This window comes from Echeneis naucrates, chromosome 10, assembly GCF_900963305.1.
Source record: "Echeneis naucrates chromosome 10, fEcheNa1.1, whole genome shotgun sequence".
NCBI classification, from domain to species: domain Eukaryota; kingdom Metazoa; phylum Chordata; class Actinopteri; order Carangiformes; family Echeneidae; genus Echeneis; species Echeneis naucrates.
The window spans coordinates 4,148,062-4,171,905 of NC_042520.1; the positions used below are offsets into that span (position 1 = coordinate 4,148,062).

The following is a 23,844-nucleotide window of genomic DNA, read 5'->3' on the forward strand; positions in this document are numbered from 1 at the left end:
TCACACAGGGAAATCTGGTCAACTCACCAAAATAAAAGTACACAGACATCAGCTGACACTCTGTGATATTATTGGATGGATCGGCTTCTCTGGATGTGGAGCTGATTGTAATGTTTCATTATGTCAGACACAAACACATCTGCTGGAATATTTGTTGACAGAACATTGATCAGATTATGACTTTGTTTGAAAATGAGGATCGTCTCGGGTACATTTTTTGGTTACGACTAAAACAAGAAAAGAGGATGTCTCTTAAAGCAATCTTCCATATCTCGTCTAACAGGTGCTCTCCTTCTTCCCGACCTTTGACCTCTCCTTCACCTGAGGGCGGACAGAGGATACCCGAGGTGCTGCGCTGTGATTGGTGGAGCAGTGATCAGGTGGGCTTTCCTTCTGTCCCTCGGCACAATGACAGCTTTGTCCCCCTTCTCTGTACGTGGGGCCCCGGCTCCAGGAGACAAGGGGGCCTCCTGTCTGGAAACCTTTGATCACCTTTCCTCACTGATCACACTCTCATTAGAGCCGCAGACGGCAGCTGGGACTTTTCATACACTGAAACAGGAAACAATGTGACTGGTGGAGAACTTCCTTTGTCATTTGATTCGGAAGAAAAGACTCATAGAGTCGGCGTTTGGCTGAAAAGAATTCATCTTAAAACGGACATGAAATCACAAATCATTTTCTGTACTGTTAGAAACAACAAATTAGTTCTGTTGTCACATATTAAACTTAAAAGTCCAAAAGAAACTGAGAGGGATAGAAAGAGTTCACCAGAAAGACCCCTGCTGAAGAATAAGAGCTCTGATATATATATATATATATATATATATATATTTAGTTTACACTCAATCACAAACATGCTTTTGTTTATCACCTCAAATCAAAGCAGAGAGAAAAAATGTAAGCTGCCCTTGAAAACGTGTGTTTGGTATGTTGCTAATATCTCAACATGCCTCCTTGTAATTTATTTTCGTCTCCTTCGACTTAAATCACCTAAAAACTGAAGCTGGACTCTTTGTGAATACGCTTACTGCTGCTGATGTTGTTCTGTGTTGAGACGACTTCCCGTTCGTCTCCGTCCTGAGCGCTCTTAGCAGATTAGTCCTCTAAGAGTGTCTGCAGCAGATTTTCTCTCTCTGACCTCAGGACCGGGGAGGTAAACCTCGGCTTAGCGGCAGGGAAAAGACCTTCGCTGCTCCCCGTTATCAGAGTAAACACCTATAATCCTGTGTTTGATACGTTATCAACAGCAGGAAATATAGAGATCCATTTAGTTTAACAAAATACAAACTCAAGGTACACTTACTGGATTATTCTAAAGCTTTTGGCCCGACCACAAAGTTTCTATTTACAGCTGGACTCTCCTCTATTGACCTGACTGAAGTCAGCGTTTTTAGTGCGACTAGAAGGATCCAGTTTAAAGGCCCCTTTCTGCGAGCTTTCAGCTGCATCAGGTGATCCAGTACGTGATTGCTTTTAAACCTTCGCAAAACAAGCAGACGTCCACACGGTCACACTTATTTCAGCTCTACACCAGTTTAATAGTTTGTCCACTTCCTTCTTATTAATGAGAGCCCACTTAATGGCAGAAACAGCTGCTGCATCAGTCTCAGCTGGGTGTACCTAATAAACTGGTGGCTGAGCAGCAGTGACTGTGACTTTTACACTAAATGCTCCGAATGCTGCTGTTTTAGAAGATTTAAAGTTTTCCTGTCAGTGATTCACTGACAGCTGCTGTGTTGGGGGAAGGAAATACAACCTGCTGACAGCGAAATCACGTCTGAAGGAAGTCTGTCTTAAATGTGGACTGTGTGAAGTGTGAGGCTACAAAGGAGCCTAATCATCAAATGTACAACAAAAAATGTAGCGCTGCTTTATCGTTCTGTCGCGTCTTATCAGAGCAAAACACCAGACTTAAGAAATCATCTTTTTATTAATCCAAAAGAGCATTTTCATACATTATCAAGATAAGAATTAAATTAAGAACCAAACTGATGACACAAAGCAGGCAGTGTACTGGACCATCGCAGCTCGCCTAAGAACACTTCAGCCTCCTCTCTGTCAGCAGCTGAGGTTCAGTCAGACTCGACTTTGAATGTGACTGAGCTCAGAACAGCAGAGAGGAAAGGTTTGACATGACGGACCGGGTGGGGAGGTCACAACTTGTAGCTCCAAAAATAGAACCATCTTCCTTATTACAATGAACATTATAAAGAGAATGCATCAATGCTGATATGTTTAAACACTATATACATCTTCTTTCTGCTAAAAGTTAAATATGAGGCTCCGCTTTACATCCTGACAACATGAAATATATGTTGCACCAACAGGGCAGTATTTTAAATTCCCCAAATAAATTGAGAGTGCACCAGGAAGAGCCGAAGAATCATTTTCAACTCTAATACTTCTGGTACAAGTCATTTATGTCTCTATAATTCTGTTTAAAATACTCAAATCACTGCAAAGAGAAATCTCCTCTACAGAAGGCAGGAAGCATAAGGTGCTACATACACATCTGAATGTTTGTAATATTTGGCATGGCTGCAGGAAATAAAAGCCCTGGCTGTGATTATCGCACACTTCTATATAACGATAGGAATAGTAGAGTTAATTTACACTAAATCACAAACGGGCAGCAGGCGAACGCCTGATGACGTTTAACTGGCCTGTTAGATTTTGTCTTGACGGTAAAAGTTAAAATCACAGTAAATAACATGAAAAGGTCATTCGACAAAATGTAAAACATGCAAACAAGGCATTCTGCTGTGGAAATATTGCTTCTAGTCTTCTAAGATGTAAACATTTGAACATTGCTTGAGTTGAATGAGAAACTTGACCTGTCGTATTTAAGACAATACGGTCCATCAGTGCAAACGTTCTCCAGACGAATGAAACATTTCTGGAACAAAAATCACGATGAATGTCAATGCTGGGGGACAAAGGGACGACGCTTCTCTACTGATTATCTGCCTTGTTTCTAAATGATGAATTTCTAACAATCATTGGTCACCAAATATAGACACTCTAAAAGATTATTTTATTTTAAGAATCTGTGATTTCAGGATGCTGCAGATTTCCTTCCGGTACGTAGAAGTCAGAATGAAAGCAGCCAGACAGCGGCCGGTGGAAGCAGCTTCAGTTAATGTCGGACGCTGGCGGCTCCCTGCAGGCTGCAGACGAGTTTATCTGCCGGCTATGCAAACGAAACGCTACGCTTAAAGCTGCACTTTGTCATGTTCATGACGACATCAGATGGGGTTGGAAAGTTAAAGGACGCTTCGTTTTAAAATGCAAACTAGCTCCACTGAGGTATAAACTTTAATCTTCATCTGAACTGAGCAGTTAATGGAACAGGCAACAGAACATTTACTCGAAACAGTGTTTGACTGGTTATTGACGTTTTTTCCAAACCTCTTGGTTTGTGGCCTTCTGAAACAAATTGATGTCTGATTGCAGCTCCTCATCATGAGTTCTATGTTGATTAAATTCAGCCAAAAAAAGTCAAATTTTTGAAAAGAGAAAAGAAAAAATTATCCCGTGCTTCCAAAGAAAACAACAGATTTAGACATTTTAAAATTGGGTTGATGTTTGGACGCACAGCTAACATTTAAACACGAACCCGGCTTGTTTTTAAGAAGTCCTTTGTGAGGAGCGAGGAAACACGTGAACGTGTGTTTCCTTTAATGTGACAGTTTGAAAGTTTTATTGTTTTTCTGGCAGCTGAGCGAACTGTGAAACTTCTCTCCTGCTCTCACAGGAAGTGCTTGTGCGCTCACACACACACTCTAAATGTTGAACAGCCCTAACACCTGCGCACGCACGCACGCACGCACGCACGCACACACGCACACACGCACACACGCACACACGCACACACACACACACACCAGTTCATCCTGGCGTCTGGGCTGCCACACTCACCGCCTCTCTGCTGAACGCCTTCATCCTCGGCAGCAGCAGCAGCAGCATCGTCTCACACTGTCCGTGTCCACAATAACTTACTGTCTTGCCACCGACTTGAATAAATACTCAGCTTCCTGCTGCTGTTGGCCCGGAGACTCGGGCTGAGAGGCCTTTGCTCTCCGTCGTTCCTGAGTGGCGAATCGCTTCTTCAGCGGCTGCTGCTGGTTCAGTCAATGCGGTTACCACATATTGTGAAACGGTCGATCTCCAGCAGGTCTTTTTTGGGAGTCCTGTGCTTGAGTTCAGAGGCTGCCTGGGCCTCCCCCTCCTCCTCTTTGGGGGCAGAGGCTGCCGGTTGTTCAGGCTCAGGTGCTGGAGTCGGAGTCAGAGGACGGCTTGCTGGTGCGGCAGGAGGAGCGTCGGTGGGCGGGGGAGGAAGCGGGTCAGTCCTGGGAGTTGGCTGGGTGGTGACGGAGGAGGAGCAGGACGAGGATGGTGGGCTGCCGGGTGTGACTGGGATCTGCTCCGCCTTGGCTTCATCTGTAAACACACAACAAAAGCCGCCGGTGTCACTTGTCTGAACGTTGCCTTTGTATCTTTCAGATGTCACCATGTCCTGAGTTCTTTCAGACTAACTGTTAAGTGGTTTTTTTTTTCCCTTCAGGTTTCTGAAGACTGAATTTGATGTTTACATGTGTAAATACAAAAACGCACCGCTCCGTTCCATCAGAGACACGACATTGAACAGATTTCATTAAGTTCCTAACAGTCATCCTGTCAGTAAGAAGCTGCTGCGGCTGGTCAACTCCGGCTGGTGGATCAAGCTCTTTACTGAGTAATATAAATTTTATTGCTTTGGATTCATTATTTACTCAGCTACAAGAGCAAACGCTTCTATTACAGCTTCCTTTCTTATCTTAACATCTGAGAAGCTGGAACCACTGCGTGATTTATGTGTGGACACACAGATGACCCACACTGGGTGGAAAAAGATGGAGAGCAATAAACGGCAACAACACTGAATCAGTATTCTGATTATTGAACTTAAACTGGACGTCATCTCCTTTTGCAACATAGAAATACAAATTTAAACAGTTCTTCTCATTTTTCATTTTACTGTCAGCTTCATGTGTCACGATGAAAGTGTTCTCCCTGTCTGTATTAGATCTATAAAAACTGAAAGGGCCGCCTGAATCATCAAATGTGTAACGCAGGAGTTACACAAAAACAAAAGCTGGAGTGGTGAATACAGCCAAGAGGACTTCTCTTTATAATTACTTTTGAAGTAGCCAAGCGAGAAGGTGAGTGGAAGCGATTGAACCTGCAGCACCAGCGTTCAGTTTGTTTCTATTACAATCTGCTGCCTTATTTTAAGAGAGAACACAGAAAAGCCTTTTAACTTTGAATGCACACAGAGTTGAATTTAGAAGATAAACCAAACAGAATAATTCATCGTATCAGAGAGAATTGAGCGAAGCAGCGTTGGATATTAAAGACGACGGCCCAGCCTGAGGCTATCAGGCTACAACAAACTTCCAGATCTTATGCAAACAGAGCTGAACCTACACTTCACATCACAGCAACACACCGAGCAATATAGACTGTGTGTGTGTGTGTGTGTGTGTGTGTGTGTGTGTGTGTGTGTGTGTGTGTTGGGCAATAAACCCAACTTCAGATATCCCAGTGGTCATGAAAACAGACACTGGAGGCAGCAGAATATTAGAAAATACAGACTTTAGGTTTGATACAATATTATGTTCAGTTCTGAATAAATAATTCAGTGTTGAATGAGCTGAGAATTCCTAATATAACACACACACACACACGTCGTGCTCTCTGATTGATTGATTGATTTATTACGCTTGTTTATTTCGATTGGTTTATTTGAGATGCTGAAAATGAACAGAAAGACGTGTGCGACAGATTTTCTGATCAGGCTACACAGTTTGCTGCAAGTTAAGGTCATGTTATATTTTTTAAATAGTTCAACTGTTTTGTTGTTTGTTTGTTTTTGTTTTGTTTTGTTTTTTTTTTTTTGGGGGGGGGGTTTAGGGTTTTTTCTGAATGCCAATCCTGGCTTTACTTTTTCAGTGTGATGAAAACCTAATTCATGCTTTGGCTCTCTTAGCTCTTGCTTACTGTAGGTCATTATACTAAGTCAAGAAACTAGAAATCAGACTAATACAGAAGTTAATATCTAGAAAGATAGAATCCCTGGTCTGAAACAGTTCATATCCCCTCACATTTACAAACTGACGTGAATGCTGTCAAACACATTTCTTGCGTAAATGTGATGAGTTGTTCTGTAAATTTGTTGTGAAGAGCTGTATGGGGTTGGTTTACCAGAGTGAGCAGATGACTGATTAGTTCATGCTTTTGCTGGTGAAACCGCTCTAATCGTTATATTCATGTTAGAAAAGTTTTAAAATGGCGTAAACGTGGCTGCTGGTAGCTGCAGACTCACAATTATCACCCAAATGCAGCTCAGCTCAGCACAGCAGACACTCAGACTCTGCTCATTGCTTTGTTTTTATGAACTCTGCTGCTCAGGTTTAGTTTTATATCTCCTGTTTTTACTGAATAATGAGCCCAGAGCGCCAGAGCAGGCAAAAACTTCATGACAAGCTGGTGACCACAAGGGAGCAACCGAAACCAAAATAACTGGTTCTTTTTCTTGGAGAGCAGAAAGAATGGAAAATACTGAACTCTCTTGCGGCTGTTTTCTAACATTCACCATATCAATCCAAGAGCAGGACAATATGCTGATGCTGTTTGTTTACTCTGCCGTTAGCAAAGTGGCCAATAGAGATCAAAGAATTCGGGTTTAGCATCAGTCTTTTTTTGGACAATATTTACTTATCTGTTTACATACCCCCTTTTCTGGTGTTTTACTCTTTAAATAAGTAAAAGTACTTTATAGGAGCCTCAAGTGTTTACGTGACTAAATATTTTAGTTCAGTGTCTTTTGAGTCACAGAGTGAATACACACACTGAGTCGCTCACTTCTTCTGTGGAAGATATGTGATCTTTAATAAAAGTTTACTGCCATATGGCTCGAAATGGCTGACTCGAAACTGCTCATTACCCATTTCTGCCCTCTGGACAAAAACATGCAGCATGGACAGATGGCATGTCTTGGGTTCATATGAAACCAGATCATTGTGAAGACAAAGATGGCCCGATGAGCGAAATTGTGCAGTGAATCCGCTGGAGCAGCAGGTGAAGCTCGAGGCACGGACTAAAGCAGTTTAATGTCGGAAAAGTACGAACGTATCTGAGGTCACTGGTTCAACTCCCAGCAGCGAAACGTGTGGGAGGAAGAGGAAGAGACGCACATTACTTTTACCGCCACCTCACAGCACTCCTTATTACCATAATCTGTATGTTGCAGCGGAGAAACCAGATTCATTTGAAACACAAGCGGTGGCAGCAGCTTTGATGTCTGATACGACGTGATGCACCATCAGGATCTTTGTCGTATTAAAGCTCCTGGCTCAGCACAGCAGGCGGATCAGTGGCACACGGGAGAGAAAAAGATCTGCAGGGATTTTGGCTGTGGATGACAGGGAAATACTGCCACCTCGAAATCTGTGTCTGATTGTGTGCGTCTGTGAGTTTAAGTATGAAGTCAAATGAGGAAATTTATAAGTAAATAAATATCTGTGTGTGTGTAGCAAGGAGGGGTTGTTGTGTTTTTTTAAGGGCGGGCTGCAACTACAACACTGTCAAAATTAGCCTGCAGTTATTTCTTCCACTGTTGTAACATCTGTTTGTGATCTCCATGTCCATGACAACAAGACACAGAACTACTAACCAAGAAGTTCAACACAAGCTCATAACTCTTTTCTTTGTCAATGAATCTACTTTCAAGATTCTTTTATTAACTTCCAAGAGTTGCATAATGAGACTTCTCGCTAACGAGAAGGTCACAGGTTTCTTTGTGTTCCAGCAGACGAAGGACATTTGAGCTGCCTGAAGCCGGACACTGAGCTTCTACCTGCTGACAAATGTGTCTGGATGCAAGTGTCAGCTAAATGCCACAGTTATAAATTAAAGTGTCAGCTAAACGCCTAAAAATGTTAATAGAAACACGTGTCTTCACCAAGCAGGGCGGGGACGCTTTGGGAACAACAGACAAAGAGTGGATTTAGAAAGCAGCATTCAAATAATATGCGAGTCGTTACCAGCAACCTTTTTGTTAGATATAAATAACAGCAGAGCTTTGTCTTCCTTGTACATTTATTTTGAGACAATACTGTTTCAGTGAGAGATGAAAAATAAGTGAGTGAAGAGGAGGGCGAGATCAACATGCAGCATTATTTATGAGCGAGGTGAAATCCCAGGACATCTCATTTATCCGTTCCATCCTTCCTAAGCAGAGGGAGGCTGTTTTGTTTTTAGGTCTAACCCTCTGTTTCATATTGACAATACTTGTATTTTGGGAAAATAAAGAAATTTTTGTCTGGAAACGTCGAAACAGAAAGAAATCTGAGGTTTGGTACATCATAAGTAACAAGACATTAAAGTCCTGCTTTTTAGGGGAGTACAGTACTGATTCTAACGAAGTGAAAGGTATTAACAGAATTTCTTCTCTATATTTCATTATTCATAGCTGCCTGTGAGAGGGACAGAGTTATCGAGCAGAGATGTTTAATAATTATGTCATGGGATTGGGAACACTCTGCTGTAAGTGCATCAACCTGTTTGCTTCTCTTTCTGAAGAACAAGAGCTGATAATATTTCATTCATTGTCATTTTAGTGATGAAACAGAGAAAGCAGCTGGGAAAAAAAAAGATCCCTTCAGCTGATACAGTGAACCTCTCAGCAGTCTGTTATTTACATCAAATTGGTTATGGATTATTGCAGTATTGTTGGTTTTGAGTCATGTTTTTGTCCTGTGACAAGCATCAATCCAGTGCTCACTCTTTTTTCTGCTCTGTTTTTAGCCATCACCAACACACGAGGGAAATCTTCAGCTGTTGTCAGTTTGCAGTTTGGTGCTGAGCCAATTCAACCAGACAGCTGAGGGGAGCTGCAGATTTCAGGTGAAAATTCTGCGTAGGTCCTTTAACATGAGGAACTCCCTTTCTGGATTATAGCCACTTTAAGCATGACACAGGTATGTGACTGCTCCTACGATCTGAATTGTCTTAAGAGCTAAAAAAACAAACAAACAAACAAAAACCATTACATAAGAAAGTGCTAGTTCTATTCCACAATAGGGATGAATCACTGCACAAAAAAGCGATACTGAAGCAGTCTGTGCTTTACCTGAAGGACTGGGACATGTTGGCTGGTCAGTGTTGGAGCTCTTTGTGGAGGATGGAATCGTCGAAGGCGGCTCGAACAGTTTGTCCTCCATGTTGGCCCTCTTCACGTAAACACACGACTTCCCCAGGAGCACAATACTGTTCAACACTTTGAGTGTGACCAACCTACAGGGAAAGAAGGCCGCCATTAGGTGGTTCCATTTCTGACCAGACAGTTCTGAAAGAACTACAGCGCTGTTTCCGCTTTAAACTACTTGAGAAAAAAAAAACAAAACATAACAATAAGCCTCATTTAGGGCTACACAGCTTCAATTTACACAACCAACAATCTGAATATTGGCAAACAAAAAGTATAACAATTTGCTTTTCTGCAGTTTTTCTGTCATTTGGTTGATTTACTCAGCACCAACCTGTGCAGCCTGGCACATTTATATACACACACCTATATTACACCTAATAAATGAGCATTAAAACTGTGATTTAGCTCTGAGATGTAGCAGTTATCACAATGCTGTCTCGAGCTGGGCCACAGCTATAATGAATCTCCTCTGCCATCTGGTCCCAGTCACCTCTGCTCACATCCCACCACTGACACCAGGATGTTAATGTGCACCATCCTTCTGTGTTTCTGGGCTTCGCTATAAGGCCCAAACTCTGACACTGTGATGAGAGAAAGATGGGCACATTTGGGTCTGTGGACCACTGCTTGCTGTGACAGGGTGTTTCGGACGCCGAGCGTGTCAGCACAGCTGAATCCTTGCCAAGGCAGAGCATTCTGGTCAAGCCTGAGCTATTTTTAAATCAGGGGGTGGGGAAGGCCAGAGATGGCACTCGAGATGACAACATTGTATTCTTCACCCTGAGGGAAACTCTTTAATGGTACGAGCCCGATGGGATCCGGCAAATGAGATGAGCCGGGTTATCAGCAGCTCAGCACAGGGAGAATGTGAGGCCACAGGGTTAATCCTTATGTAACTGTGTATGTCTCTGAGTCTGAGTGTGTGTTTATGACAGCGCCTGTATGTGTTAGTGTGCATCCAAGAGACTCGTGAACACGAGTGAAAACCCGTGTCAGTCTCACACTCTTTATGTTGTTATGCTTCCTATCAATGGTAACAGTTATACAGTGTCAAGGTTAAAACTGACTGTGTTGGTTTAAGCCTGCAGTTTACTGATAAAGGGGAGGGGACACCTGCATATATCTTATCACCACATTAATGTGCAGGAAGCACCTTAACAAAATTCAGTTTGAGCTTTTAAACCTCATCTTGAGTTTATTTTATACAGTCTGATTAAACTATGGTCAGCAAATGTCAGATGAAAATCCCACACTGAGTACAACAAGCAGAGTAATATGAAGCTTAAAGGTTCCTGCAGTTCTGGATGCGGGGCAGGGCAAACTAGAAATATATCTGCTGCAACACAAGTAAAACAAAACTCAAGACTTACCCGAGATAAAAGAGGAACACACATGTGTAAGACAGTGCTCCCTGCACCTTCACCGAACTCATCACTACTCGGATAAGCTGTTGAGAAACACACATATAAACTGAAATGAGAAAATTAGAAAAAAGTTTTTTGTTTTTTTTTTTAGTTGTGGCTAATGTTTATATGCCAATGACTCATTCTTGTGGTATTTAGCCTCTGAATAACAACAGAGTGTAGTCTCTCTTACCAGAACAGCCAAAGGCAGAGGGATGAAGCCCATCCTTCTGGCCACTGAGTCACTGTAGTCAGTACAAGCCTACGCAGTGAAAAACCAGCATAGATGAAAGCACTCAACAAAACTGCATAGATTAGCTGTGTAGGCTCAGTGCCGTTTATGCAAGTGTAACGACGGCGACATGAAAAATAGAAACGCTCGCTTACATTTTTCTGCCGACTGCTGACGAGATCAAAGGCCAAACTGGCTCTGTATTCACTGTACACCTGAAGGGGAGGCGGGGAAAGTAATGTATGATAAAAATATGGTAAAAGTGGAAAGCAACAAATCATGTGCAGCGTTAAACATATACTGTGAGTGGATGAGACTGTTTTAGAAAAATGAACATCAAGTGTTCTTACATCTGCAGTGATGTCGTTGAATTTTGTGATGAAAGCGTGTTTGATAATGTCCACAGCAATTTCAGAGGTGACAACCATAAATACATCAGGGAACAACACCCACAGATGGTCTGAAGAAAAAAAGTGCACAAGAAACTTCATGTGGTACATGAAAATGATTTTTCACTGTAATTTATGCTCATTTATGCCATGGAAGAGTCTCCACTTATCAAGCAGCCCCCGATACTGTCTGAAAAACATTAAGCTCCAAATACAAGCAGTGCACTTCTGCTGGCAACATGGAGCACTTTCTGAGCTGTTACTCAATCGAGTGATGCAATCTTCAAGTTTTGCTAATACGAGACCTGAGAAACAAGGGTTGGGTTGAAAATTAATTTTAACCTAAATCATTCGATTTTAGCAACAGAGCAAAGCTGCTACAGATGAGATGGGTGACAGGTCATCACCATGAGTGACTTCTGGCACTCAAGTCCTGTCATAGAGCGAATCGGGGTGGAAAATTAGGATTTTCTTTTTTTTTTTTATGTGAAATTAAATCTACACCAAATGAAAAGGCTAAATAGTATCTGAAGTAACTGTATGCAGTGTCTGTATGCTGGTTTGCATGAAAAAACAAAACAAACAAACAAACCTGAGATTCTAACTAATATTTTTGCAAAATGCAGCCATCAAATTCTGAAATACTTGAAACAGCTTTGGCTATTTCTTCCTTTTTATGTATCAAGAAGTATTTAGTCTGTAATTAGCTGAGAGCAGGTGCTCCGTTTCTGCTCTACAATGTAAACAAATAAGCTCAGGCACCACGAACACAGCATGGAAGATAAGCAAATTACTGGGGACATGTGATCTGTTTACCTTTCTGGCAACAGAAGGCTGTAGCTCTGCTAGTATGAGTACATCAGTGTTATGAGTTTAGCTGACAGGCCACGTCTGTCATCAACTGTAGGAGCTGACTGTTTTCAGAAAGCTGTCACACAGAAACGCTCCACCCTAAGTCCTCCGTCTGTCTCATCAGGACTTGTGGGAGGTAAAACTCTCAGAGGTGCTGCAGTGGGTCATTTGGAATGTCAGAGAAGGAGCTGCACAGCATTTTGTCTTAATTTAATGACAAGCACTGGCTCGTTTTTTGTGTTTAAATCCCACAGTGAACAAACCTGGAGTAGCCTGATACGTTAGCTGTGATATAAAAAACTCTATGAAACTATAGTTTCATACACTAAAATAATTACCTGGGTTCCATGAGAACTGCTCCATATTCCTGAGACAGACGATGAGCAGGAGAACGTAGCTGGTGAAGCGCTCTTTGATATCTGTAAGATAAAATAATCAAGTTTCCACACACGGCCTCTCTTCTTTGGAACAACCTGGCTAAGAAAATGCGATTAGTAAAGATTACATCTCCATTTAGGACACAGCTGCATAAGAGCTGCACTCACCAACACTCCCTGTCCTAATCAGAGTCTCAGCTGGTTTAAACTGTAAATCTTTTTAATGCTGCACAGACTGAAATTCAATACTGACGCTGGCCAAAGTGAAAAAGTGAAAAGTGTATGAGAACAAGAGACAATATGGCTGAGAAGTATTTATTGCTTCATATGTTTTTCTAGGAGATTTGCAGTAATTACTATGAATTATTAGAGAGATTTAAACTGAATGGATAAGTGGCAGAAATCTGATGGGCAGACTCGTCATTTTGATATGTTTATTTAAAACTTTGTTAAAATCAAAACAAGAGTTTTTGTAAAGCAAATTTCAGACTTTTTAAAAATCTTTTTTCCTATTTTGTGGAAACCATTCAGTGCTTTTTCAAACATTTAAAGACCTGCATAGAGTATCATGAACTCTGTATTTTTCATTTTCTTTAAGTTTAGAATCTGTTGTATTTCAATGTGTTTGTGCTGTTTTTTTTTTTTTCGTGGCCCTGAAAGCTGCTAATGAACTTTAAATACGTCTGATCTGTCAGTTTAATGTTTTTTGCACTTTGCTTAAAAAAAAAAATTGCAGTTAAATAAAATTTGCCTTAAACTCAGTCAATATGGCACACTTTGACAATCTACTTCATGTAATGTTAAAAAAAAAAAAAAAACAGCTGTAAATGTTTTCCACCACATTATCTGCACCGTTAATACCATGGTAGTTAGAGCTACGCTCCGCTCTACAAACAGACAGTGATATAGAGAGAGTGAAATGGAAGCTCATTGAGGCTTATTATCTTCTACTTGCTTTACAATACAATTAGAGTGAATAAAATGAAAAACATGTTTCCTGCACAAATGCACAATTTATCTGATCCTTTAGGAATATCTGTGCTTGCCTCTCAAAGCTCTAATAGATAGATTCATAAAAGGATCTATCTAAAGAATTAAGCCGTAAACTGTTCCATGTTGTGAGTCTCTATTAAAGGTTGGTGATATTTTACCAAGAAATCAACTCTGTCCATAAACCATCTATTTTACCTTTAGGACTGTCTTACCACTATTGGACATTTGGAATAAGTTGTTCTTCTCAAATTTCTTGAACACGCTTCCTTTAATCTCCACAAACTGTTTGAGAGAGAACAGAAAAGCAGAGAAAGAAATGTGGTCAGCAGGATTCATGATACAGTACAGTACAAACTATAATGTTGCAGCTGCATTTCATCACTCATTTGAGAAGTGTCATTTTTCTGGGACACATCTGCAAGCAAATACGTTAAATGTAGTTTATCAGCACACATGCATACATTTTCTTTGTGCAGGTGTGAAGTTGCTTCAGCTATCACAAGAGAGAAGCTTGATGTTTACTACAGTGTCATAAGGTTGCATACAGATGTGTGCTGTGTGTGTACTTACATTGTTGGACATCATGATGGTGAGTAGGGACTTGTTGTGTGAGTTGAAGGCGACGTTGAGGGTGGAGGCTTGAACCATGATGAGGATGGAATGGAGGACTGAGAGACCACCATTCAGGAAATAAACTTATTTAAAAAGCAGGTTAACACTCAACACCACTCCAATAAAACCTGTCAGAGCAAAAACTAATCGATCTGAACTCGTAGAGTTTTGTGCAGCCAGAAGAAATTGAAAACAAATCTGATTCTGGCGCCTGTCATCCAAATTATACTTCATTTACTCAGAACTCAAAAAGGTCACAAAGAAAAAGTTGAGGATTAGTATGACTGATGGAACTATTTATCTGTTGTCATATATAAAAATTGCCTTCTGCTTTAAAAACCTCTCCCTTTAAAAACGTTTATATTGATTTGAAGCAAAAGGATACAGACGTAAAACACGGCCATTAAGAAGTGAGGGATGACGCCAATACTGTCTCTTTTCCGTTCTTTGGGCTCTGTGGCCGTCCAATACAGAGCATCCAGGATGTCCTGACCAAAGGAGGAGAAGAGTCGGTCTGCCACCTGAAAAAGGAAGCACAGATAAGCTTATTTCCTCTCTAGCCTTGGGAGGGTTATTGTATTATTAGGCACCATTTTACCATTACATCTGTTTATATGTCAGATATAAGTGTATGAACTGTGAGATACCTCCAACATGTTGTAGATGATGTACAGTTTGATGACAGACTGTCCTCTGATCAGGTGGTACATCATGGAGTAATCCACATAATGCATCATAGAGAAGCACAGCACCAGGATCAGGCCTTTCAGCACGTCACACACCTGAGCTGGCTGCAGCAGCCGCGACCCACTGACAACATACACACACAAAAAAACATCAACATGTGGTATGTGCACTGATGTGTAGCAACATTTAAAGAACACATTTGGTTATTTCAATGCAGACTTGCATGCTGACATACACAGTGCATTATGTCCGCAGGTAACATGCACATCAAATATTACACCGACTGAGTGAACGATTAAATGTGTTTACACCACAATAAAATAAATGAATACACAGTGAAGTACAAATCTTCAAACACTGGACCCCACTGCATGAGCTGACGAACACACATTTTTACCAAACAACACTATGACAGTGATTACATGAACAAAAATACATCTTTGCTGGTATATAATGAGGCCAAAGGAGCCATGTAATGAAGCAGTGGTACCACAGTTTGCTTGTTACTAAGCCTTCCAGTGATCTCTGCTATTCATCCCATGTGGGGAAACAGTAGGGCACCACATAATGAGATAAATAATTAATTTCTGTTCAAAATGAGACGACCGGAATAAAAGGAAACAAATAGAGCTGAAACAAAATCCATGTGATGAAATATTAAAGTTAGCATCTCCTTCATTCAAATCAGTCATTTCATGTGTAAGATTTATCTCCTTTAATATGTTTCTGTTTTGATTCAATGCCTGTTTTTATAAGATTGTATCTTAGTTCTTTTCTTTCTACTGCACACACTGTATATCGGAGCTATCGCCACGTAAATACACACACACACACATATATAAACTGAGTACATCATTTTGGACAAATGTGTCAAATAGTGCTGAACAATGAAATAAATGGAAGAAATGAAACAGGCTGAAGTCTTCACATACTGCAAGGACAAGAAAATGTGTCTTTTAATGGGTAATACTGTGATTCAAACATGTACAGCTTTCAAAATTAATGGTGCTGGCAGCTTGGGAGCATGTTAAGAGGAGGGCTGACAAATCCATAGAACCAGTTATTTCCTGTGACAGGGATAACTGGGAAGAGCCACAGAGAGCTTAAGACCAACACATCCTGCATATTTTCCACGTCAGCTGTGTGACTAGTCTGTATAACTACAACCAGCCCGAGGTACAGCAGAGAAAATAGGTTTCATCTAGTACCAAGCAGACTGAATCCTGACCAAAATCTGTTTTAACTGAGGATGGGTGCTTGCCTGCCATTAAAGCTGTGAAAACAACCCAATTACACACTCTCTTACTGAAGACTGTTTCCGTTTCCACACTGCAACAGACACTAATTGCCATCAGTAACAAAAATTTACCACAATTTTACAAGAATTACTGAAGAATTTTTCCACCACATAGGTGAGAGTACTTTACTAATGCATTAGTGCAAAAGAAATGGCAGTGCTATGAGAAAGAAATCTCACAGCCATTGTTCATGAATCTGCCATGAGATCAACAGGGCTACTCGTCACCCTTTAAACTGTTAAAAACATGACAGGTGAAATTATATTTCACAGGGAAGTGGTGGAGGGTGTGACAGGTGTGGCTATCTGAACTATTTTAGGAGCCGACTGCAAGCTGAGTGAGAAAAAAAGGGTCCAAGTTTAGAAAAATGTGTAAATGAGCTTAAGCAAGTGTTGCTGTCTTCTGAACCGATGTGCAGCTGACACAGAGCTGTGAAGAGAACGGGACGGGATGAACAACAACAGTAACACAAACGTTACTGTGATCATACAGTTACGCACTACGATGTAACCTGAATATACTTTATAATTATGCATCACCCATGTAATTCACAAGAAACAACACTTGGCACACAGTTTTTTTCTCTATGATGAAGAACACAATGAAGACAAAAATGCAAAAATAGTCTGATTGGTTCAATGAATTTTAAGGGTCCTCATGATCTGCTTTCTTAATTATGGCTCCATCCAGTGGTCATATCTGATGTCATTCATACTTAAGATGAGTAGGCCCAACATAAAAAAGCTTCAGTCCTTCACTACTTCATGTATTTGTATATTCAGTTTCTTCCATGTAATTTTAAGGTTTCTGTTCAGTGATGAGTGTAAAATCAGCAATTAACAAATAATTAAATAGACTTATGCTCTCTGATGTCAAAGAAAATGGACTCCAGAATACAGACAAGCAAGCTGATAGAGAGAGCATGACAGAAAACAGGACTGCTGCTGAAATACCGCAAAACTATTTTTAAGAACTGTTAATTAGGGTTAAAAAACTGCTAGAACTTGTTTTGTTTGTTCAATTCGTTATTTTTGCAACTAATGCATGAATCCTTAAACAAAGCTCCAATGACATTTCTAAATGTCTTTTTCTGTTTGACTAACAGTCAGAAAACCAAAGCTGAAACATGAAGACATAAGGTTTCCAGTGATATAAAACAGAGAGCAGGATTTTAAATTCAAGGAGTTATCAAAGTCGCTGTAGATCAACTAATCCAAATAATTAACTCATTGTTGCAGTTCTAATCCACTATATCACACTTCTTAAAAATGTGTGTTAGTAAAAAGTAGCATTATTGAGGTGGTTAAAGTGCTATCAGACGGAAACCTCCTCACGCAGCCTCTAATTCTCCACACATGGCTCTGTGGATGCCAAGCTGCTGCAGCCTGCACCAAGCACTCCTCACAATCTCTTTTCTATAAGCGTTATCTCCATTACACACATGAACATTATGTTTGAGTGCAGTCAGCTATGTGCTGCATTCCAAATAGCCATCACTATGTGGCTTGCATACTGTATTAGCCTGATGCACAGGATTAAAACTCAGGGACAGAAAAAGAAGAAAAGCTTAATTTCGGATAGAAAAACCCCGTCAGAGAAGCTGGATGCTGACTAGAACATGGCCAATTTTCTTGAGAACAGCTGGGGATTTCAGTTTTCCTCCCCCTTTAAAAATGACTGCAGATAGATGCCCTTAAACTGGACAGGTGAGAATCAAACTGCTCCAGAAAAGCTGCTCAGTGACCAACAGTGGAAGATTTGAATTTAGAAGCCAGCCCTCCACTTTGAGCATGAGCAGCTGTATCACTGACAAGCAACAAAGTGATCAGAATGAGCATGCACTCTCAGCAAACCTTCCCTGGATGTGGTAAATTAATGTGAAAAATTATGGGGAACCAACATGGCTGCTTTGTCTTGGAGAATGGGATATGATGTGCAGAGCCAAGCTGGATATTAACAAACACAATGGAGATGAAGACTGTTGAATAAATATTGAGGCCAGTTTAGGACATTGATAATCTGGCAGGCTGAAGGGAGCGTACCTGCTTCTTCTGCAGTAGGGGCATGTTCGTGCCCTGCAGGGGGGAGGAAGGCAAGGGGAGAATCAGACAGATCCAGAGAGGGTGAGGTGGGTAGGAGAAGAAGCAGTGCCCTTCTGAAGAGTTGTACCTGTTCTACTTTTTAAATTCATTATGCTTCTTAAAAGTACAGTTTCTTTACCTTTTTTGTAATGTTTTTAATTTTCCATGTATCACTACACCTGAACTGACAGAACTGATGTGGCTAAGTATTTGTGTTTGAGTGTGTGGGTGCGTTGAGGCTCTGACCTGAAGCCACAGCATGGCAGGGTGAGGAGGCGGAGCAGGGCCAGCAGCACCCTGAGGGGCAGCAGGGTGAAGACATACAGGAAGGCATCCACACACAGGAAGAAGCCAAAAATCATGAGCTGAAAAAGTCACACAGCAGCACGTCCAAGTCAAACAATGACTGTCAGTGTGTAGAAAAACCTTCAAATTAATTAATATCTCCAGTTGGAAATGTACATAGAGCAGCTTGAAGTCAAATGATCTTGAGAGAGCATTTCTCCTTCACATCAACGACAAAATGTGTAAATACATAAGATAGTGAAAAAAGGTATGTAAGCATCAGCTAGAGATGTTTCTTATACAATTTCTAGCTGAACAAATTTTCTTCACACATCTTTTGCCTCATTTCCATCAAAGGAAAAGAATAAAAACTAGCCCTAAACCCAATCACACATACCTTCACAGTCTCCCATATTCGAAGAGCCATTCCCTTTTCATTTTAAAAGTAATTTTTTTTTTTCTTCAAGAGACACATTTAAGCCATCTGATGTCGCCTCATTCTTTCTTGGACTGGAAAAGTATGAAGGCATTGGTGGAAGCTGGTGGGAGGATTTTTCTCTCATTGGTGGGCCATTCTGTGTGTTTCTTCTTAGGGCCTTGTCAGGTACCCATGAAGCTGGTCACACTGCTTAACACAGTGAAGTCACTGAGGTCTTAAATGTTTACCCACATTCCTCTCCTGCCCCTAAGGAGCTAAACCAGCTGGAGCTGTGTCGTTATGGGCTTGATTCACAAACCGTTTTTCTTCTGAAAGAGGGTCCACTAAACTTTCAAAATAATGTACAAAGACCTTAACACCACATGCAAACACAATTAGACGTAATCGAGTCACTGGGATCGGTCTTTATTTACTTCATTCATTTATTTGTGACTGTTCTCAGTTGTGAAAAATAAAAAAGGTATTTTTTCAGTTTTCTTTCAGTTTTGCAACCTCATTTCTGTCGGTGACCATAAAGGTTGAACCCCTTCATTTGACTAGAATGTATTTTGTTTTTGATTAAAATTTATTGCAAGACTGTTTATTGGCTTTTATTCTGGAGAGCCAAATACAGCTCACTGCAGCTCATGTATATAGGTTACTGACTGTCATCACTGAAATATGTGACAGATTCCTAGAAAGAAGAGGCGACTGAGGAGAGTCCATGTCTTATGAGTCAACACTGCCACCTGTTGGTTCTTGAAATCAACAAGTATACTAGTGTTCTTCTAAATTACAATTTTTTATATGATACTGTTTAACATAAACTTCTTGTCCAATTCAGAGCAAAGATATTGTTCAACAGATACTAAAGTGGGTGAACTGTTCATATAGCTTGTTGGATTGTCACTTGTCACAAAGTCATATCCATCAAAAAACAATGTCTACACAGTACATGTAAAATCTGATGCATAGTTTCTGTAGCTTTACCCTGATTTCCAAATCAATTTAGTGCCCTAGACAGAAACAAGCTGTAAATCAGCCTGTGCATGTTACATCAGTTTCACTGTTTGCATTTAACGTTTATTTTTATGATATTGAATATATGATGGATTCATTTATAAAACAAGCAACTTCTAAGACTTTAACCTGGGAATAGTCGACAAGGACAAACAATGAATAAATCATTAATCAATAATAATTGTTAATTAGTTCAGCACTGGTCCAGAATCAGCAGGGAGACTAAAGTTTTCAGATCAGTCTATAGTAGCTATGTGCTTTTTTTGGGCTTGTTAACATCTTCTGCTGATGAGAACCTGTTTAAATTGAACTTGTATAATACACTACCTTCTCCAGTTCCTTTGGAATACGCATGCATGTGTAAACTTTCTCCCTGCGCTCCGTGTACTTTGCCTCATTGTGTTCCAGGAAGTATCCTCTGGTGAGCTCTGTGCAAATGAAACGGGCCAACGATGGATCTGGAACAACATGAGAGCGACAGTGTTACCCCAAGCCTATTGTCTGCAACAATTACAAAGACAACTATCAACACAATGAGAGCAGCACTCTCATTGTGTGACTCTCAACCTTTGGAGAGTCACACTGCACAATGAGAGAGGAGAAAATTTCTCTGGGTGATTGAAAATTGGGAGTTCACAGTACTTTCACTTCACAGTCCACCTCATGGAACGTATTGTGAATGCTGACTGCGCTAAATCAAGTTTTTTGTTAAATGCAGTGAGCTTTCCATGGCTAACTAGAATCTTTGTAATGAGGAAACTTTAAATTACATAGATTAATTAATTAAGAGAAATTAATAGAAATGTAGTCTAAGATAATTGGAAATTGTATATTACTAAACATCTTTAATTCTGGACTATTGGTTGGACCAAATCAGTAAATAAATTAATTCATTAAAACATTTGAAGATGATCCCTTGGGCTGAATTTTTTGACATTTCATTAACAAAACAACATCAAAAAAAGATTGAGGAAATGATTGGCAGAGTAACTGGTAGTGAACATATAGTAAACATTATTTTCAGTCCTAAATATCACAAATAAGTCAAGGGAAACATAATTTGAGTTTTTGGTTATGTTGAATTGTTTAAGTTTTAATTGACCCGAAATGAACCCGTACTATCTTAAAATTCTTTCCACTTGACTTCGGCCTGTGAGAGCCTGACAAGCATGTCATGCTTAATAAAGTGAAAGCAAAGATGAGCTCCCTGCAAGCTGAACTTTCTTCACCTGGAATGATACTGTTGGCTCAGCTCGTAACAGTTTTGCTGTTAAAAGCACGGAGAACAAGCATCCTGAGTTCTTCTGTCTGGATTTATGGAGTCAGTTCATATTATTTATATCTATCAAAACATGAAGAGCAGCTCAAATTCTGGCGGTAGCCGCTGAGTGACTGTGTCATGCTCGCTCAGTTTGCTCAGCTCTCAGAGGATAAGGAAACAACCAAGCAGCACACTTAACATTCATGAACATTACGTTACACAGATCCAGGTTCTTCTGGTGACTCGCCATCAGAAAATAAGGATATTTTACTATTGCAGAGTTTATCTCATCATATCATGAGAAAAAAAAACAAACTAAAAAAAACTATGAAATCAACTTCTCTTCAGTCTCACCTGAGCAACCTTAACAGCCACAGTCTTTTAATTTTCCTGCAACTAATAGGAAACTGAGCTGAACGGGGAAATGACAATATGAGAAAAACACCTGCAGTTCCTGCTGAGGTTACAAAGTCTGAAGTCTGAGAAGTTTAAAAAGTGATTTCCAGACAGCTCGGGGATCCTGCAACAGATATTAGAGAACTAAAAAAAAAAAAATCATTTTGTCTTTGAAACGAACTGAGCAGAAAAGTTTGCTGCTGCTGCTGCTGTTGAACTTTAAGGAGCAAACTTTAGACAGGACTTCCAAAGTAGAGAGAAGCATGTCCAGAGAATTAACCTTTAAAAGCAGCCGCGTGTACGTGTTTGTTATTTTCTACAGGCGTGCTGGCTGATCCGAGTCTCAGCTGGTTGTTGGTGAACTAATCAAGCTAGCACCGACTGTAAACACCGGGCCGGGGCCGACCTTTGGAGCGGCTCCACATCACAGTGCACACGGCAGCATTGATACCGAAGGGTGGGGGGCGCCACGGAAGGCGTCGTCGGTGTCGTTGTTGTCGGACGGTTACCGGACGGTTACCTGCCGGGAACTCCCGCTGCTCCCGCCTCACGGCGCCGATGTCGTAAACTCCCAACGTCTCCGGAAGTCCCGCGCTTATTCCGATTTTGCCCGACTTGTGCAAACCATCCCACGGACGTCTCTGTCTTCTCCTGAGCTCATTTTCTGCCTCTTTTTCCTCTGACAGCTCGCTCCCCGGCAAGGCCGCCATCTTTACTTTGGCCTGGCAGCCGCGTCGCTCCGCGTGACGTCATCGTACGTCAGCGTCGGTAAATAATAATTAAAAAAAAAAAGCTGCGACGTCATAGCAACGCCCGTTACCAGGTAGATTTGGCAGTTTGTCGTTGTATTTTTATTTAATTTATGGATTTATGTTTGTTCTGTTGTTTCTTTTTATTTGCCCTTTATTTATATCTGTAATAGATATAATAGAATGCTTTTGTTAGCAAAATAAAATTCTAAAAAGAAATCAACGATTTATTCTAAGAGAATAATCCATTAAGTCGACAAGTAAACTTTATTTAAAGATTTATGTAGATATAAATTGTTTTCATTAAATATATAGACATCCATAAAACTATTGGTTACTTTTTTTGAGAAATCTATTCTGTGCTTTTTTTGGACCCGCATTTGTTATTTGTAAAAGTTTTACTGAAGTCAACTTTTGTTTATTTCATGACATTTTCCTCAACACCAGGCCTACACGATATAGATAAATTCATTATTTGAAGATAAAGTAAGCACGCCTAAAACTTGATACCTTAATTAGGTTTACTTCTTCCACAGTTGGTATACAATTCAGGGAGCTCTGCTAATTGGTTTATACAGATGTAACAACAGGCAGAGAAAATTCAAGACATGCACAAAATAGGAATATTCCTCTACAACTAATGATGTTTTTTTTTATGCCGTACATTTTATATATAAATATAAATCCCCATATAATATGTAGTGATCTATTTTTTTAAATACTGTATTCTGTAATATGATAACTACTAAACAGTACAATTAGAATTACACAAGTAATTAAGATTGAAAAATAGAAGCATAACAATAATAATAATAATAATAACAATAATAATAGGCTTTGCAGTGACCCTTTTTTCACTGGTTTATTAACAACTGTATATCTCAGCATGATGTCCCAGACAAGATTGAGAAATTACTCAGGGGATAATTGCAGTACCATTTCTTCCACTTGGTGTCGCCAAACTTCCACCAAATCGTCTTGGATTTAAAGTCTACCCAACAACAGCACAGTCTCATTTCTACTGAGGCGTCTGAAGAAGTTTTCTGAGGAGGACACACAGTACATACATATGTTCACATTTTTTTCTGGTTAGTTGGTTTGAAACAGGCCTCCCTAGATGTTGAGGAAACAATACAGAGAAGATGTATCAAATCAAAGGTTGATATAACACGATTTCTTGCAACCTGAAGATTTAATTTTCAAAAGCCTAAAATTTAAATCCAAAGTTATTCAATGCTGACATTTACCCGTTTATCAAACTGGTAAACAGGTCAGAGTCTAGCAGTTTGTATAACATTGAATCCACTCTGATATGCTCCTACATTATCAGATTTCAGAGCATCGTGATTTTTATTCAACCATGAATATAAGCGCAAATTAATGAACCCAGTCCAAGCAAGTTCATTCATATTTTGACATTCTGCACACATACAAAACACACCCTGTCTTGTGACGGCACTACATTTTGATATATTGAGGGTTTTTCGAAATGCTTTGTCTCATTTCTACCTCTTGTGCAATGGATATTTAAGTATGAT

The 23,844-nt window shown here is 40.2% G+C and overlaps 2 protein-coding genes across 7 annotated transcripts in view; both read right to left on the reverse strand.

The window, feature by feature from the left end:
- The window catches only part of prom1a (prominin 1a), a 70,430-nt gene extending 66,393 nt beyond the window's left edge, over window positions 1-4,037 (reverse strand). For all 6 annotated transcript variants that reach the window (XM_029511971.1, XM_029511969.1, XM_029511970.1 and 3 more), the window contains exon 1: window positions 3,922-4,037. In XM_029511971.1, the coding sequence (XP_029367831.1) occupies window positions 3,922-3,969 (48 nt within the window). In that variant the 5' untranslated portion in view covers window positions 3,970-4,037. The remainder of the gene's footprint in view (window positions 1-3,921) is intronic.
- Window positions 1,925-22,266, reverse strand: tapt1a (transmembrane anterior posterior transformation 1a). Its single transcript, XM_029511975.1, has 15 exons — window positions 22,078-22,266; window positions 20,228-20,358; window positions 18,424-18,542; window positions 18,139-18,171; window positions 14,759-14,921; window positions 14,497-14,632; window positions 14,070-14,167; window positions 13,712-13,781; window positions 12,468-12,548; window positions 11,239-11,348; window positions 11,044-11,103; window positions 10,850-10,918; window positions 10,624-10,700; window positions 9,176-9,339; window positions 1,925-4,443 (listed from the first exon to the last, which is right to left on the reverse strand). The coding sequence occupies exons 2-15, from the start codon at window positions 20,252-20,254 to the stop codon at window positions 4,130-4,132; spliced, it is 1,521 nt and encodes a 506-aa protein (XP_029367835.1). The 5' UTR covers window positions 20,255-20,358; window positions 22,078-22,266; the 3' UTR covers window positions 1,925-4,129.
- Window positions 22,267-23,844: the final 1,578 nt, after the last annotated feature.